The 17,287-nt window shown below is 28.7% G+C and overlaps 1 protein-coding gene across 1 annotated transcript; it reads right to left on the bottom strand.

Annotated features, from left to right (window-relative positions):
- Nucleotides 1–717: 717 nt before the first annotated feature.
- LOC110621938 (growth-regulating factor 7) lies at nucleotides 718–2,983 on the bottom strand. Its single transcript, XM_021766244.2, has 4 exons — nucleotides 2,375–2,983; nucleotides 2,064–2,234; nucleotides 1,574–1,940; nucleotides 718–1,482 (listed from the first exon to the last, which is right to left on the bottom strand). Exons 1-4 carry the CDS (start codon nucleotides 2,682–2,684, stop codon nucleotides 843–845), a joined length of 1,488 nt encoding a protein of 495 aa, XP_021621936.1. The 5' UTR covers nucleotides 2,685–2,983; the 3' UTR covers nucleotides 718–842.
- Nucleotides 2,984–17,287: the final 14,304 nt, after the last annotated feature.

Below are 17,287 nucleotides of genomic sequence, written 5' to 3'. Positions count from 1 at the left end.
TAAATTCTTGTTAGCTTTTTATATTTTCATATGAATTTCATTTTTTTTTTTCAATTAAGCTAAGGATAAGAAGAATGAATATGGTGTAGTAAAAAAAAAAAAAAAGAACAAAGCAGAGAAATAAAAAAGGAAAAGAAACAACAAGTAATAAAAATGGAGGTTGAATAAGCTAAGTTCATATCGCAAAGCGACGAGCAGGATATAAATTAAAATATACAAAAATATAAATCCTAAAAAATTTTATCAGAAAGAACTAGAGAGAATACAAAGATGGATAAATCAATAAATCACTTTCACATAATCAATCGAAAAACGGGTGGACAAGCTAACCTCCTTTTGTTCTATGTAATAGTAATTTTAACTATTTTATTGCACGTCTAATATAAAATTTGAGTTTAAACAATGTTTAAATAAAATAAAACAAATAAATTACTTTGAATTATGATTAAATTTAATATTTTTTTTCAAATTGATGGCTCCTAATCGGTTTTCCTTCACTGACATGGCGGGTATAGCAAAAACTTAATTAAATGTATTTTTTATATTTTATTTTTTAAAAAATAAACGAATTTAATTATTTTCAATTTAAAATTTTCACTGTAAAAATTGAACTCATGTATAAATTTTATAAAAAATCACTTGAACTTTTTTGTGTTCTTTTTTTCCAAACTTGCTGTAAGAATCAAATACAAACTACGAAGATAAAATATGCATATATTGATTTCAAAATTCACCGAATAAAAATTCATGGAAGAGTTCAAGTTCACAAGCCAAAATCATTAAACAACCGCATGAAGAAAAAAAAAAAAGCAGCATGAAAATCTAATCTATAAAATGTCTCATCAATTCAACCACAACAGCCCAATCTCAGATTTGGCCTTTTGAGAACTCGCCATTACTGGGCTGCTATTGCTACTACTATCTGAAAACGAAGCAAGTGTTTTCTGCAGAACCCCAGACGGCGAAGAAACCGCAGTTGCTGGAGGGCTCCCAGATTCTCCATTTTCAGCTGCTGGAGATGACTGACTACCAGTGTTCGCCGAACTCAGTTGTATGACTTCTGCCAGAGGACCACCAGGCGTAGCCCCTGTCCAAGAAGCAGGGGCCAGACCCAGCGATTTTGTGGAACATTCACGATTTTGGTCTGATTCTATTAGGCCTAAACCCATTTGAATCTGACCCTTTTCGTCATCCATGCTGTTGAAACCTCCCATTGAAAGGGACAGAGAGGATTGTGAAAGCTTCCCATTTGAGGAAACGCCAGAACCAGTGTTTCTCGAGGTTTCACTCTGGTCATCTGATGCTCCATTAGACCATGCATCAATGAAACCTCTAGGTGTACCATTGAGAAATAAAGTAGAGTGATTGCTCTGTTGATCATCTCCTGCACTGAAATTCCCATAGGAGTTCAAGTTCAGAGCTTCTCCTCCATGGTGCCATTGTTGATCAGCAGGTTCTCCTTTTATCAACCACTCTAAACTCCTTCATATTGCAACAATTTTTTTTTTTTTTTAAATCAGCATATTTAGTTTTCTTCTATTGGCTTATCATTCAAAAGGGGGAAAAATGTTACCTGGGTTCCTTGAATGCTGAAGCAAAGGACAGAGAAGCATCAAAGTTTGCAACTTTGTCACTAGCCTGGAGGTATGGATGCGAAATGGTACCTAAAAATTGAGAACCAACAGCAGCAGGAACTGGAGATTCTGCAGAAATAGCAGGAGTATAACGAGTCTTCTTCTTGCTATTGTTAATATCGGTGTTGGCTTGGAGTTCCACAGGCTTTCTTGAACGGGGACGGCCTCTGTGCATGTGACGCTCACAGTATTTCTGATCAGGAGCCACATCTCTTGAGCACCTCCACTTCTTCCCATCAGTTCTCCTGCACCTCCCCGGTTGTAGATCTGCCCCATTTGTGAACTTGAGATTAAGACCACCACCCACTGCATAACCATATATAACAAATTACGCATAAAGGTTGGAAATTTTTGGGATTTTCTCGAATACCCATCTGGCCAATGATTAAGAAAAACAGAAAATCAAAAAAGAAGGCATGAGTAATTTACAAGAAGAACGACAAGCAGCCTGGTCTGAGTCGAGATTTCTTGGATTTGGAAAGAGAAGATGTGAAGGCACAGGAACAGAGGCCATCATGTACTTATATATCAAAGCTTGTCTCTCAAGCTCTTTCCACTGTGCAATTGTAAAAGGAAACCCCATAGATGATGCCATTATTCCTGAAATTTATACATATCAACAGCATCTTCAATCAGTTCACTTTCTTTTTCTCTTATTATTAAGAACAAACTTGATCTGTTTTCTGACTTAGAAAAGTAACGAGAAGTAAAAAATGAAGGGTTTTTTATTTTTTTTTCACCTGGGGATTTGAAGGCAGTGATAGCCGTTTGAGATGGAGAGATGTCAAAAGGCTGCAGAGTTCTTAAACCATCTGCTGCACCACCAGGAGCACCACCGCCTCCACCAGCGACAACAACATCGTATATATCACTAGAGATACACCTATTGATGTACCGTGTGGGACCATCACCACCACCACCACCTAATCCACATGATGGAAATGGATGGTAGTGATCATATTGATCAACCATCACAGTCCTAGCACAATCACTACTACTATTACTATTTCTCTCTACCTTGTCTACAAAGCTAAAGCCATCTGTAGCCATAATGAAAAAACTTTCTGAACTTGGGAAACTGCTGCCTTTCCCATCAAACCAACCATGAACCTCTTTTTTTGCTTGAATCTTGAAGAAGAAAGGAAGCTAAAACTTTTCTATGGTTATGGGGTTTTGTTAAAGGAGGAGACCACCTTATTGAGACCCATAAGTGATGGAAGTTTCTCTCTCTAGTTGGTGGGAGAGAGTGAATGAATGGGCAGTGATGATATAGGAATGGGTTGCCGCCATTGTAGCCATTTGGTTTGCCTCCATGCTTCCAACATTCGCACCATAGTTGGTACGAGACAAAATAGCAAAAGCAAGTCTTATCTTTCTACACTCTCTTTCATTATTATTGCGGCATCTATCGTTTTCTTGTGCATGTGAACCTCAACACACTTGTACTAACCCCATCACCTTGGATTTCTTCTCTTCCCCCCCCTCTTTTTTTTGCCCTTTTAAAAATATCTAGAATAATTCTCATGTTTAATTAATAAATAAAATGTATTTTTATTCAAAAACCAAATAAAATCAATTTAAATTTTTTCATCAATCAAACTTTAAAATATTATTTTTATAATTTAAAGGGTAATTTATAAATGACTCATATATTCATTTAATGACTGAATTAATAAAGTGATGCATTATTTAGGAAAACAACAAAAGATCAAGAATTGGGAAGCAAACTTTTTCTTCAATTTGAAACCAAGAGTAAAAAAAGAAAATTAAATGAGGGGGTGGACAGTGAGAGTTGAGGAATTACTACTGCTGTTATGAATGCTGCTGCTGCAACTCAATTAAGTGAAGTCAACTCTCGTACTTTCCAATTCACAAAACAATTCAATGTACACTTGCTGGAGGGTAGGTTTGATTGGAAATGTGAAGTCTCCTTAATATTACTCTTTGAATGATTAATGGATGGATTCTTTTTCCAAAGATAATTTCATTATTTTTTCCTTTTTATTGAAAGTTTCTAATTGCTTTCTCTCCTTAATTGAGAAAGAAACTTGTAAATCTTTAGTTGGTTTTATTTAGGGATATAAATAGATATTTATATTCGTGAAAATTAAACTATTTAAAATTAAATTTAATTTATATTAGTAATATTTAATTTTTTTTTTGAATTCGATTAAAAATTAATTTAAATTAACTCAATTCATTTTAAATTCGATTATTATTATTTGAATAAAATCTCGATTCGTTTAATTTTATATATTTTAATTAATAATTTATATAAAAATATTTTTCATTAATAATTTTTATTTAAAAAATTTAATATTTTTAAAAAATATTTAAATTTTAATTTTTAAATAAAAATATATAAAAAAATTTATAAATATTATTATAAAATATATATTTTATATTAAATTAATTATTTATATAAACGAGTTTGAATAGTGGATACTCTATACATAAAAATCGAATTCGATCCAAACCTCCAACAGATATTATTTTTTAAACAGTTCTATTAGGATTTGATCGGATCTGATATTTAAAAATATCTGATCTGTTGCCATCTTTAATTTTAGACGACCGTTAATTTGTTGTCTTTTGTCTTCTGTAATTGGAAACGGTCATCCTTTTTTCTATTCAAAGTAGTTGATTTTTATGGAATTATTTATCACTTTCCTTAGCTTAGGCAAAGGCGTGGCCATGATGTGCTTGTTTTATGGTTTTTGAGGTTCTCTGGTTTTGAATCCTTTGAATCTTAAGGTCTTGTGCCTCTGTACGTCTTTTCTTTTCTGTCTTGGATGACCTGTTAGTCCCTCAATCTACATGGTCTCAAGGGGTATGATCCACATAATTCTTTCTACAAGCTAGGGATTAGGGGATCCTCAAGCTGAGCTTTGCCTTGTAGACTTGGGCTTATGTCATGGTGCAAGAGCCGAGAAATCTCTTTGGCATTGTAATTGTTGAACCTATTAATATCTTTTATCTTCAAAAAAAGATAAAAAAGAAAGAAAGAGCATAATATTGCTGATGTAAAGCAAGTTGTTAATTCAGTATAAATCAAATCAAATTTACAGAAAACAGGTTAGTTTCATCTCCACCTAGAGTGAAATCAACAAAGAGAACCATTTGTGGCAGCACAAGGCAAATGAAAAAGCATTTTGAAGCACCAAAATCAAAGATCAAGTCATTAACCTTAGTCAAGAAAAGAGTCTTCTGTAGCTCACTCGTGAAGCACATGTAGGTGTAGAACGTTGTCCTAGCCAAGAGAGAAATCTATAGAGCTACTAGCTAGTAAAACTCACCACAGCTAACAAGGAAAATCCTCCATAAGCCAAAATTTTCCCTCATACTCTGATTGTTCTTTTAAAATATTTTTCATTCATTGTATTCTTTTATTTCGCTGCAGTTGTTATTTTTATATGTACAAATTTAGTATAGTAAAATGAAAATTACTATAAATTTATATTTGCAATACGCTAGACTAACGGTATTTGAATTTTGATTCTTTACTTTAATTAATTATTATGGGTGAATTTGATGATCAGTGAACTAATATGGAAGTATAAATCGACTCTAACGACTGCTTTATGACCGTAACAAATTGAAACTGCTATGAAATTATTTTTGTTATCAATAGTAGTAGTTAGCGTTTATACAAAAAAAGTTCAAACGAAAGACTATTGTATTTAGTATATTTTTTTAAATTTGTGTTGAATCGATATTTTTTGCTTTTTCTAAAACGTTAGACGGATTGGTTTGTCAAAATAGGGTTTATATTATTGTGTATTCAGCATTTTGATTTTCTTAACAGAAAAGGATTTTGAAGCTTCGGCCTCTCTTTTCTCTAACTGCAACAGTAGAATTGTGATGGTAGTAACTATTTAATAAAGTTTCTAAAATATTTGAAGATAATTAGGTTTTTAAGGCTCCTTAGTGAATGGACTTGTATTGTTAAGCTTGTGTTGGCTTAACAGGCCTTAAATTTTACTTTAATAGATGAGCTTTTTTATTTATATGGATATATATACTATAAAATTGAATTCTAAAATAACTTAGACATACTTCTAATTGTTGTATACAGCTCTTGCCTATTATCGATGTATTTAGCACGATGGGCCTTGCTTAATGCGATGTATTTATTGGTTAAAAAAATTCTCTGAATCGATTAGGATCGTAATCGAATCGAGTCAGATCAAATTTTATAAAGTTTAAATTTAAATTTATTTATTAAAAAATTTTAAAAATTCAAATTCAACTCAAATTCTAATATTTAGATTGAATTTAATTTAAAACTTAAATACTATACTCGAACTTGATTCGTGAAAAATTCATTTAAATTAATAACAAATCTAATTTAAACTTGAAATTAAAAATTTGATTAAAAATTCATTAATAAAATTTAATTAATTTAAATTTTTAAATATTAAACTTTTAAACTAAAAAATTAAAAGAAATTTTAATAAAATTAAATATAATTTAATTAAAGTCTATTGTAATCAAATTATTAATTTCAAATATAATAAAAAATAAAATTTTTATTTATAGATAAATTTTATCAAATTTTTAATATAGAAAAGGATATTATTTCAATAATTTTTAAATATTTTATATGTAAAATAATGCATACTAATTTAATAAAAGTGAATTTTTAATTTAATTAAATTTTTTAATTTAAATTTTAATATTTAAATATTTATTTATTTATTTATAATATTAAATATTATTTATTATTCAAAAATTAATTATAAAAATTTTAATTAATTCTATAAAATGTATTTAATATAAAATCAACCATATAATACTAAATTTAATAATTATTTATTTAAATATTTATATTACATAAAAAAATTAATTGAAATATATATAATAAATATATAAATTTATATATAAACAAGAGAAAGTTTTTTTTAAATTATATAATTTTAATTAAATATATATAATTTTATTATTAATATCAATAGATAATTTTATATAAAATTTATTAATATATTATCATTAATTAATTATTGATATATTATTATTTGATTATTCATATATCATTATTTATTTTTATTTTAATATATAATTTATATTAAATTATTTTATATTATATAAAAATATTATTTATATAATATAAATATAAAATAATACATAAAATAAATATAAATATAATTAATTTAAAGTATATAATTATATATGTACATTATACTTAAATTTTATCAATAGAATCATATTAATTTATATTTAAATTATAAAAAATTTAATTTATAAAATTAAATGAATAATATTAAATAAAAAAATAATTATACAAATATATATAAAATAATAATAATAATTTATTAAAAAATTTAATAATTTTAAAAAAATATCAATAAAAAAAATATATAATAAAAAATAAATATATAAACTAATAATATAGTTATAAAATTAAAATTAAAAATAAAAATATATAAATTAATAATATTTATGATAAATGAATTAAATAACTAAAAAAATATATAATTAATTCATATAAAATAAGAGTGTAATTGAATCGAATTGAATATCTTAATGAACCTGTTCAACGAGTATTTTAACGAGTCTGTTCATAAATCTCTTAACGAATCTGATCATAAATTTTTTAATGAACATATTTACGAATCTCTTAACGAATTTATTCATAAATTTTTTAATAAATAAACTCGCGAATTTTAATAAATTAAATACTAATAAATTTAAATTTAACTCGTTTAATAAATAAATTCAAAAATTAAATTTAAAATCAACTCATTTAAAAATTAAATTAAATTTTATCATATTTTTATAAAATTAAATTTTAAATAATTTACAAATAACTTAATTTACTTACAGCTCTTATGAATTTAGGGTGAGCATTCGGTCGGTTCGGTTCAAAATTGAATCGAACCGAATAAACCAAAAACCGAAATTTGAGTGTTTATGAAAATCTAACCGAACCAATTTTGGTCAGAAACCGAATCGAATCGAACCGGACTGATTCGGTTCGATTCGGTTCGGTTTGATCGGTTTCGATTTTTAATAATTTTTTTATTTTTTACACTTTATTTTTAATATTTTAAAATTTAATTAAAATATTTTAATTTTAATATGATTTAATTTCTATATATTATTGAAAAAACATATTATTATTACTAATCGGTTCGGTTCGGTTCGGTTTTTTCGATTTTTTTCTGATCAAAACCGAACCGAACCGAAATAACCAAAATTTTTAAAATTAAAAACCGAATCGAATTAAAATATATAAAAAACTGAATTAAATTTTCAAATCGATTCGGTTCGATCGATTTTTTCGATTTGAACCGAATACTGCTCACCCGTATATGAATCTAGCGTATTCCATTTAACCCCCAATCTATGAGGGGTTAGCAAAGTACTTTTTGTCTCGTTATAATATCAAATGTCAAATGTTTCAAAAGGCATAACCGATTGCACCGCTTCCGACATGCGGTGCAGCGACATAGATGCACTTTAATTTCAAACGAAATTAAAGGTGTTGCCGTGTTGAATTTCGATTTTTATTGGTTTTAATTATGAAATTGAATTATATTTTCAATTCTTTAATTTTTAAATATTAAATAATTTTAGTACATTTGTTTATTGTTTCAAATTTATTTTAATTTCAATTTGAATATTAACTTTAACACAAAATTATAATATTATTATGCTTATAATAAAATTAAAATTGCACTAATAATAATATTATTATCTATATTTTTTTAATTATGTAATTTATTAATTAAATAAATATATAATTAATAATCTAAAATCTAAGAAAAAATAAATTTTTTTCAAAAAGTCGGTCTCTACTTTCCTTTTTTCTTTCACATATCTTTTTTTATCTTCTAACGGCTTGTTCTCATTATATTAGGCCGTACGTATGGATATTTTTTTTCATTACAAAATAATTATTTATTTTATTCGTATACTTACATGGGTTTAATTCTAAATACATAGCAGTATGTAGTCCTATTGATCCATCCAATCAAATAAGCCGGATTTCAACATTTCAAACCATAATCATGTTTCAGTGTGTTAAATTGTCATGAGACTCTGACCTATCCCTCTCTTGTGGATTTTCTTATGAATTTAATAAGATCAAGATGTTTGAAACCACAAATAGAATTGTATGCTAATGGTTCAGTATGCATAATAAATTCTTATATATCTTGGCTTTAACTCTTTTATAAGAATTCGATTGTGATCCAAATGCAGCAGTCATAATAACTAACATTTAAAATATATTTTATAAATATATTTTATAAATAGTATGTGCTTTAGATAATAACTAATGAAGAAATAATCAAATTAAAATAATAAATATATAATATATTGTGATTTGTATGGTATTTTTTTTTATTCTCAATATATAAGAATAACTCAAGAATTGTGTACAAAGTTATATATTAAAATCAAATTAAAAGATTTATTGCAATTTTAATTTGATTTATTTAATTTAATATAATTTTAGTAATTAATATTTCAATTTTTCAAAGGAAATTTTTTATTTTTAACTAAAATTAAATTTGAATTAATCTAATTCAATTTATAATATTCTAGTCAAACCCAAAGTTTTAAGCAATTTCAAATTCAAACCCGCACCAACCCTTGTCTACTTGACTGTGACCATATGTCCAGAGAGGGTGCAGCCGCTGAGAAGAGAAGATCTTATCCTCAACAAAATCATTCAATGGGCCCGCTTATCAGTTCAGACAATAATAAAAAATATTTTTTTACTTAAAATAAAAAATTACTATTTAATTATACTAATACAAAAAATTTTATTAATTAAAACGTAAAAAATTAATTAAATTAATTAAATATTAAATATTTTATTATTTATTTTTTATTGTTGTAAAATTATTTTTTAATTACAAAAGCTTTTTAAATACTTAATAGAAAGGTTTTAAACACTTCAAACTTGTTTTTTATGGATGCTTAATTTATAAAGTATTTTTATCGTTTTTATTATTAATAATAAAATCTTTATTAATTCTCATAATTTTTATGAAAATCATTTTAACTCTAAAGCATATTTTTCAGTTAGTAATTTTCTTCACTCACAAAGGTTTTTTTATTTTACTATTTGATTTACTTAAAAAATATAAAAGATAAAAATATCATGTTAAATTTTAATAATTAAAAACAAATCTAGTAGGAACCTTTGAACAATGTTCTAAAAATTTATATAACTAATTGAATAAATAATTTTACAATTAAAGGAAAATTTTATAAATAACTTCAAACATAAAAATTAAATCATCAAAAATATTATATTCTTTTTATTATTGTGAAAAGTTTTTATTTATATTAAAAAGTACTATATTAAATGAATAAATGTAAATGTGTTTCAAACATGAGAAATGTAATGTTTTTTGTTAAAGTTAATTCCCATTTAATACTATTAGAGCGATAAGGAGATTTAGAGAAAACTAGATCTTCAAAGTAGAAACGAAGTTTCTTAACAAACAATAACTTCTCGAGCTAAAGAATAAAACAACATATATAGAGTAAAATGGTTTGAGTCAACAAGAACGACAACCAGTGAACAAAACTCATTAATTCTTTCAATCTTTGAGAGACTAATTATCTAAAAAACATTATGGATAGTATTAGTGTCATGGGCTCGCATTTCAACATCTAGTTGGGACTGTGCGACACTTGGCTTGAACACTTTCAAGTCAAGTCAACCTTAAGAATCACTTGATATCCTATAAACATGAATACCCTTATTAGTCAAGATTATATAAGCGAACAACAAAGTCCACAAGTAGCATCCAATCAAAAATCTCACAGTAAGTACAAGAGATAAGAACTAAACACGAGAATTCATGAACAGACTGCTTATTTTATTCAAAGGGCAAAATAATAATTATACATTATCATCAACACAATCGTTACAATAATTCTCACCTCTCTTGTAGACAGGGAGACGGTCTACAAGAGGTGAAGGCACGACTCAGGATTTTCGTAGGCCTACAGTAGCCAACTGGGCCCGGCCCCTGCTGGTGGCCGACTAGTCACTCCCCCTTAAAGAGTCTTAAGAACAACTTGGCTTGTGGCAGGAGGAGATATCAATATGTCTCAAATGACACATCCCTCTAAATAAATAATCTAAAGGGAATTATAGAAATCTGACACGACCCTTAACTTACTTCTATTTTACACTAATTTATCTCAATATTATTTTTTGAAAACTCTACTATTGAAAAATTATAGTTTTGGTCCCTGAAAATTTAGGACCCTAACACTCACCCCCACTTAAATGGTCGACGTCCTTGTCGACTAAACTTCTCGGAGCTCTTCAATCTTCTGCTTGGACACTTAATTCTTTATCACATTTGGAGTTGCTGTCATAGGTTCTTTTGTATGTTGTTTGCACAAAAATTGATATTTGATCGAACACTTGGTCTTAGATGCTCTATTCTTTAGTGTCACAATCTTCTGCAAATGTGTTTGGAGGTGGATACTTCAATCCTCTATTTGAAATTATGCACTGAACTCTGTTGACTGTTGGTTCTCAGTGATGACTAGGTTTGTGAAATCTCTATTGCAGGATGTTCTCATCTCATCCACACGCACTACGCCATAAGAAATCTGTATAGCTAGATTTGACGTTGATTTACCCTGTTTCCTCCTTCATACGTCCTGTTATGCCTATTCCTTAAGTGTTGATAGTCTTTCTTCTTTATATTTGTAATAGTCTCATAAGAAATATCATTAATCTCCTAAGATATGTCATTAGCCTCCTAAGATAATAATTACTTAAACATGTTATCCAAAACAAATAACAACACTATTTTAACTCAACAATAATGAATTGATAAGAGACACTTCCTTTGTTCTGCCAGTGGCAACCCCATAACCATTGGTCTCAAGTTACAAGTATGTTCCTTAATCCTCTTTGACATTCTTTTGTGTTGGCGCCCTTCTTTTATCTCAGTTGGTCTCATGGGTTTTATGCCTTATTCAACACTTGATTGAAACCCAACTAAATTCTAACAAAACCATGTTATACTCCATTTCCTTCCTTACAGATAGCTACACAATATATGTGATCAATATCGGTTAGTTCAAATTTTCTCGAGTCCCTCACACAAAGAACTCAACTAAAAACTATCAAAATATCCAAGAACAATTTATGTAATGAAATGTGTCAAGAAATTTAGGAAACATTATACCAGATTAGAGGTTGATGGTTCCTTCACATTACCATTTTATCACTCTAAGTTACCTCTAGGACTTTACTAATGATCACCACCTTGGATACCACACTTTTGTTGTCTAGCTCCAAGGTCATATCTTGCGTTGTTCTCTAATTATCTTCTATTTTTATTTTGTTATTCATCGTGTGATTTCTTAGCTTTGTCGCAATTGTGGTTTTCCATTGATACTTGATTCATTTGTAGCTCCTTTGACATTTTTCCTAGGTATCGCCCCGAGTAGAAACCAAACTTTAATCGGCATGATGATCCTCCTATCTTCCGCCTCCTCCAAATTTACACGAGCTTCTTTCTACTGCAACTTGAAAGGTTGCTTTTAACTCTTTGAAAAGTAAACATGTTTTCCACCATCATGATTGCTTAGTCACTGGCACACATTATTCGATACTCTTTTATCCTTAATTGCCTCTTATTCCTTCGCAGTACTTTTCTACGTTGGTATTCTTGAATTCTTTTTGTACTTGATTATAAGTTTCAATAAGTTGATTTACACATGAACAATAGTAGCATTCTCTTCTCTGTTTATCTAAGGGACACAAACTCAATTTGAAACAGCCAGAAAACATATTATGTTCTTACCTTCAATTACTATAAATTCATCAAGTAGGTCACAAGGAATCTGATTTCTCACCACACAAAGACATGCAAAATAATTGGTCTTATATAACATTACAAGAAATTCAAGAGATATTTACAATAATCCCTCTCTTGGAATTTCGCACTCGTTCTGCTTCTCGGTTCGCATTGGTTAGATAGAAAACCATGTCTCTGATTGTCATTGTATAACACCATTCTTCCTTCTTTGTCCCCCATTTTCTACCTTTTTTAAAGTTAGTAACCCGAGCTCTCCCTTGGTATAGAAATTTCACTTTAGCACCAATACCACTTTATTGCTAAATATGTCAACCATAAGGAAACAAATTTGTGCACAAGTTAAGTATCAAGCTTATATTGTTTTACAAATCAAGCTTATATTGTTTTACAAAAGGAAACTATAATAAGAAAATAATAAATTTACTCAGAAACTAGCAATACCAATGTTCAGCCTTACACGTTGATAATCGATGTTAAGCTTACTTTTGATCTACTTGTGTTGAATAGCCACTATTGATGTAAGCATGCATTAACTATGCTCTTCTTACTCCATGCCAAACACTCTCTCCATTAACAGGATCTTCCCTAATTGGAATGGAGATCACCTTTGTAGTCCTTGTAAAGATCCACTGTTGTTAACACCTCAAACCATTAAGAGGGTTCTCATCAAATTTATTTCACCTTTCTAAGTCTCCAATTGAATGGATACCTCAAGGACCTATCACAATGCTCAATGTATCGAGTTTGACTACATCATTTTCTCTTACTTTATCTTATTGCACCCTTAATCTTGGCTTTGATGTGACTGTACCCATGGCACATTGGTCAACGACCTTAGTACCTGCAACTGCCTCTATTACTTTTACCTTGATACTCGTATCTACATAACTCAATCTTCTCACAAGCTCATTTCAACTCTTATATATATATATATATATATATATATATATTTTTTTTTTTCATCCCTTTTATATAAGCATTATAGCTATCGTATCACTCCTAGGATTATATATAATTATAATGTTTGTGAAAGCCTTTACTGCTCCACCCTCATCAATATTAGCAGTTCGATGTATTCTTATACGCAAATAACACTATTCTGAGAACACAAGAATGCATAAGCCATCCACATTGAATAACCCTTTGATTCCTATTATATGTTTTCTCCCTATCGAGTTTCCCTCTATTTCTCTACAAGGTCTTTTCTTCCTCTTGAAGCACTTCTACATAGGCAATTTGGAACCTAATGCAGCTTTTCCATGAAGAACATTTCACAATACTTAACGATTTTACCTTCATAATGTTTTGTTTACTAAATTTTCCTTTATCACCTTCGCTCCAGCTTGTTCTGATTAACACATATTATGCCTTATATCATGTTTGACACTTTTGGTGGCTCCTCCACTTATCGCTTTAACTCCTCTGTCTGGATTGTGCTCATAATGAGATGTCGAGAGTTGAACTTCTCTTCGACTCCGTGTTAGCCTAACTGACTAATTTTTAATTGTCACTAGCACTGTACAATCCTTCTTTACATTTCTTTAACACTCATTCTTTGTCTCAGGGTTCAACCATCTCTAAAATCATCTAATCCAATAAGCTCCAACACATATTTATGTTACCAACGAGATATGAAAATGTCACTTGCATACTTTTACTTATGAACTCAATATTAGAGTTTACCAACTCCCTCGAGGATTAAATGTCACGTTCTTAGAGTAAAATTGCATCTACATATCCTCTTCGCTATCTCGTGGGTATAAGTTATATATCCCATTCCATAAAATCTTCCTTTTAGCTTCCTATATCGGAAAGTCTTGTTGATCCAACATATGGATACAACTTTCAACCTATCTACACAACAATCTTCAATAGCACCAAAGAAAATAAATTTATAATGGAGAGGAAATCACTTACCTCCAACACATCTCTTGCATCGCGCCAATATTTATTTTTCTAGACCTTCAATATTGCCTACCTCATAGGCATCCATCTTAATATTAGCTAGCAAATTTTACCATTGGTTTCAGCTGGGCTTGCTTCATCAGCCCTCTCATAGGAACTAGACTACAACTCTCGTCATTGCTATTTGATCCTCCAGTTCATCTCTAGAGTGATCCCCATAGGCTTCTCCCATATCGAATTCAACGTTGCGGTACAATTCTAGCAGAATACACCGGAGGCTACTACCTCAATTTTGTTCAAGGAGGCCACTACTCAGTTTTATTCAGGGAGGCCACTGTCTCAATTTTATTTAAAGAGACCACTGCCTCAATTCTATCTCAGGAGGCCACTGCCTCATTCTTATTCACTTTTGTCTCAAGATCACCTTACCAAGTGCCATTTCGAGAAGCTGGATTTTGGGTTGGCTCCACCATCGTGGGCTCCCCCTCACGTCTGGACAATTTGCCTATCACAGCCAATAATTGCTCAATTTTCTCTTCTAGCACCACCATGCGCAGGCAAACAGAAACAATCTCTCATGCCATCCCTTTTTGGGTGGCAAATGTATTAGACAATGGGGCAAGATCATCCACCCTCCTCCCAAGGGCATCAATGCATACGACCAACTTCATCATACTTCCACATTGCTTGTAGATTGTTCAAACTCTGATACGAACTGTCACAGGCCCGCATTTCAACACCCAATTGGGACCGTGCGACACTTGGCTTGAACACCTTCTGGCCAAGCTAGACTTAAGAATTACTCGATACCTTGTGAACATAAATACCCTGATTAGTCAAGATTATATAAACGAAGAACGAAGCCTACAGGCATCATCCAATCAGAAGCCTCCCGATAGACACAAGAGATAAGCACTAAACACGAGAATTCATGAACACACTACTTATTTTATTCCAATGGCAAAATAATAATTATACATTACCATCAACACAATCGTTACAATACTTCTTACCTCCCTTGTAGATAGGGAGACGGTCTACAAGGAGTGAAGGCACAACTCAGAATTTCCATAGACCCTTAACTTACTTATATTTTACATTAATTTATTCCAATATTATTTTCCGAAAATTTCACTGTTAAAAAGTTACAGTTTTGATCCTTAAAATTCTAGGACTTTAAAATTCTAGGACCCAACAATTAGTGTCTTATATATCAGAAAAAAAATGAAATTCTAAAATTTAACCACAATTCATAGAAAGATAAAGGAAAGTCTACCATGCACAACTAAACTGCAATAAAGAAAAAGGGAAGATAAATTTTAAAAAATCTCTTAAATAGTCATCGATCAGTCAACAAAAATGTATTTATTCACAATCCCATTTAAAAGTCGTGGAGAAACACAATAAAAAAAAAATGCAGTTGATACTAATTGGTAATAAATATAAAGTAAAAATTAAATATTTTAATAAATTCATAGAAATAAAAACAGACCAATAAATACTAATTGGCAAATGGCAATGGCCCATAAGCATGTGATTAATCCTATGGTGAGCAGTGAGCAACATCATTCTTCCCCAACTTGAAGTAATCCTTGCACGGCAGCTATATCTTTTCTTCGAATCCAAGTGTAAAAATTATTATTTAGTTTTGAAATTAATTATTTTAATTTTATATTTCAAAAGATTATCTTTATGAATATTTTTATTCTTAAATGTTATGTCTGAGTGATTGCTTTTCAATTCATTAATTAAAAGTTAAAAGAAAATAAAATTATTAACAAAGTTAATGATAAAAAGATAAATTATATATTTTAAAATACAAATATTATATTATAAAAAAGACTAAATAATAATTTATTTTTAATCCTATTGGGTTTGCTTTTTCTTTTATTAAATTCCATTTTTTTATAAAAATATTATTTGAGAACTATTTTTTAATTTTTAAACCACTTAAAAAATTGTTAATTGAAATTTTTTTATTAAAAATAAAGTTATCCTTTGTTACAAAAAATATTTTTCTACTTAAATTGAAAATAAAGTCATTTAATAAAAATAATTTTCTTTTTATTCAATTTTATGAAAATAATTTTCTTTCTTTTAAAAGAGATATTTTGAAATTTGATAATAAAATTTATTTTATATATAAATTTATTAATACTTTTTATTTTTAAATTATTCAATAAAAATATATTATTATGTAAATTTTTTATTTTTTTTAACGATATAAGCATTTTTCATAAGAAAATAAGTTTTACCTTTACCTTCATATTTTATCAAAAGATAAATAAATTTATTTTTAATTTTTTAATTAAATAGACTCACAACTTTAGATTGAATGGTAAATATATTCTAATATAATAAAATGTTATATTCAATAATAAAATATTATTTATGTAATGTTTAAATATTAAAAACTTATATATTATTTTTTATTAAAATAAAAAAGAATTACAATTTAAAAATTTCTTAAAATTAATATTTTAATAAATTAAAATGTTTTTAGATTTAAATGTAAAGTTGTAAGCTTATTTAATATTTGACCATCATAAAAAATATGGGTAAGATTTTTTTTTTCTTTTTTTACAAATAAATATAATTTAAATAAAATATAATTTATACTTTTAACAATTTTATTAAAAATAGAAAAATTACTTTTTAGTTTCTGAAATTTAACATAATTAACACTTCTGTCCCTCTATTTTGACGACCCAACACTTAAGTCCCTCACTTTATTTTCTGTCCAAATTCGTAGTCCTTCCATCCAAAATAGCCGTTTGGGATATGGGAATTGACAAAATTAATCCTCACTAAACTCAAACCCAAATGCCTCATCTTCTTCTTCTTTCTACCCTTTCTGCAACTTCTTCTTCTTCTTCTTCTTTTCTTCTTCTTTTTCTTCTTTTTCTTCTTCTTTTTCTTCAACTGAAGAAAACATGAAAGAAA

Source organism: Manihot esculenta, chromosome 1 (genome assembly GCF_001659605.2).
Source record: "Manihot esculenta cultivar AM560-2 chromosome 1, M.esculenta_v8, whole genome shotgun sequence".
Taxonomy (NCBI): Eukaryota; Viridiplantae; Streptophyta; class Magnoliopsida; order Malpighiales; family Euphorbiaceae; genus Manihot; species Manihot esculenta.
Note: the sequence above shows the minus strand (reverse complement) of the source record. Positions and strands in the feature narration are given on the sequence as shown.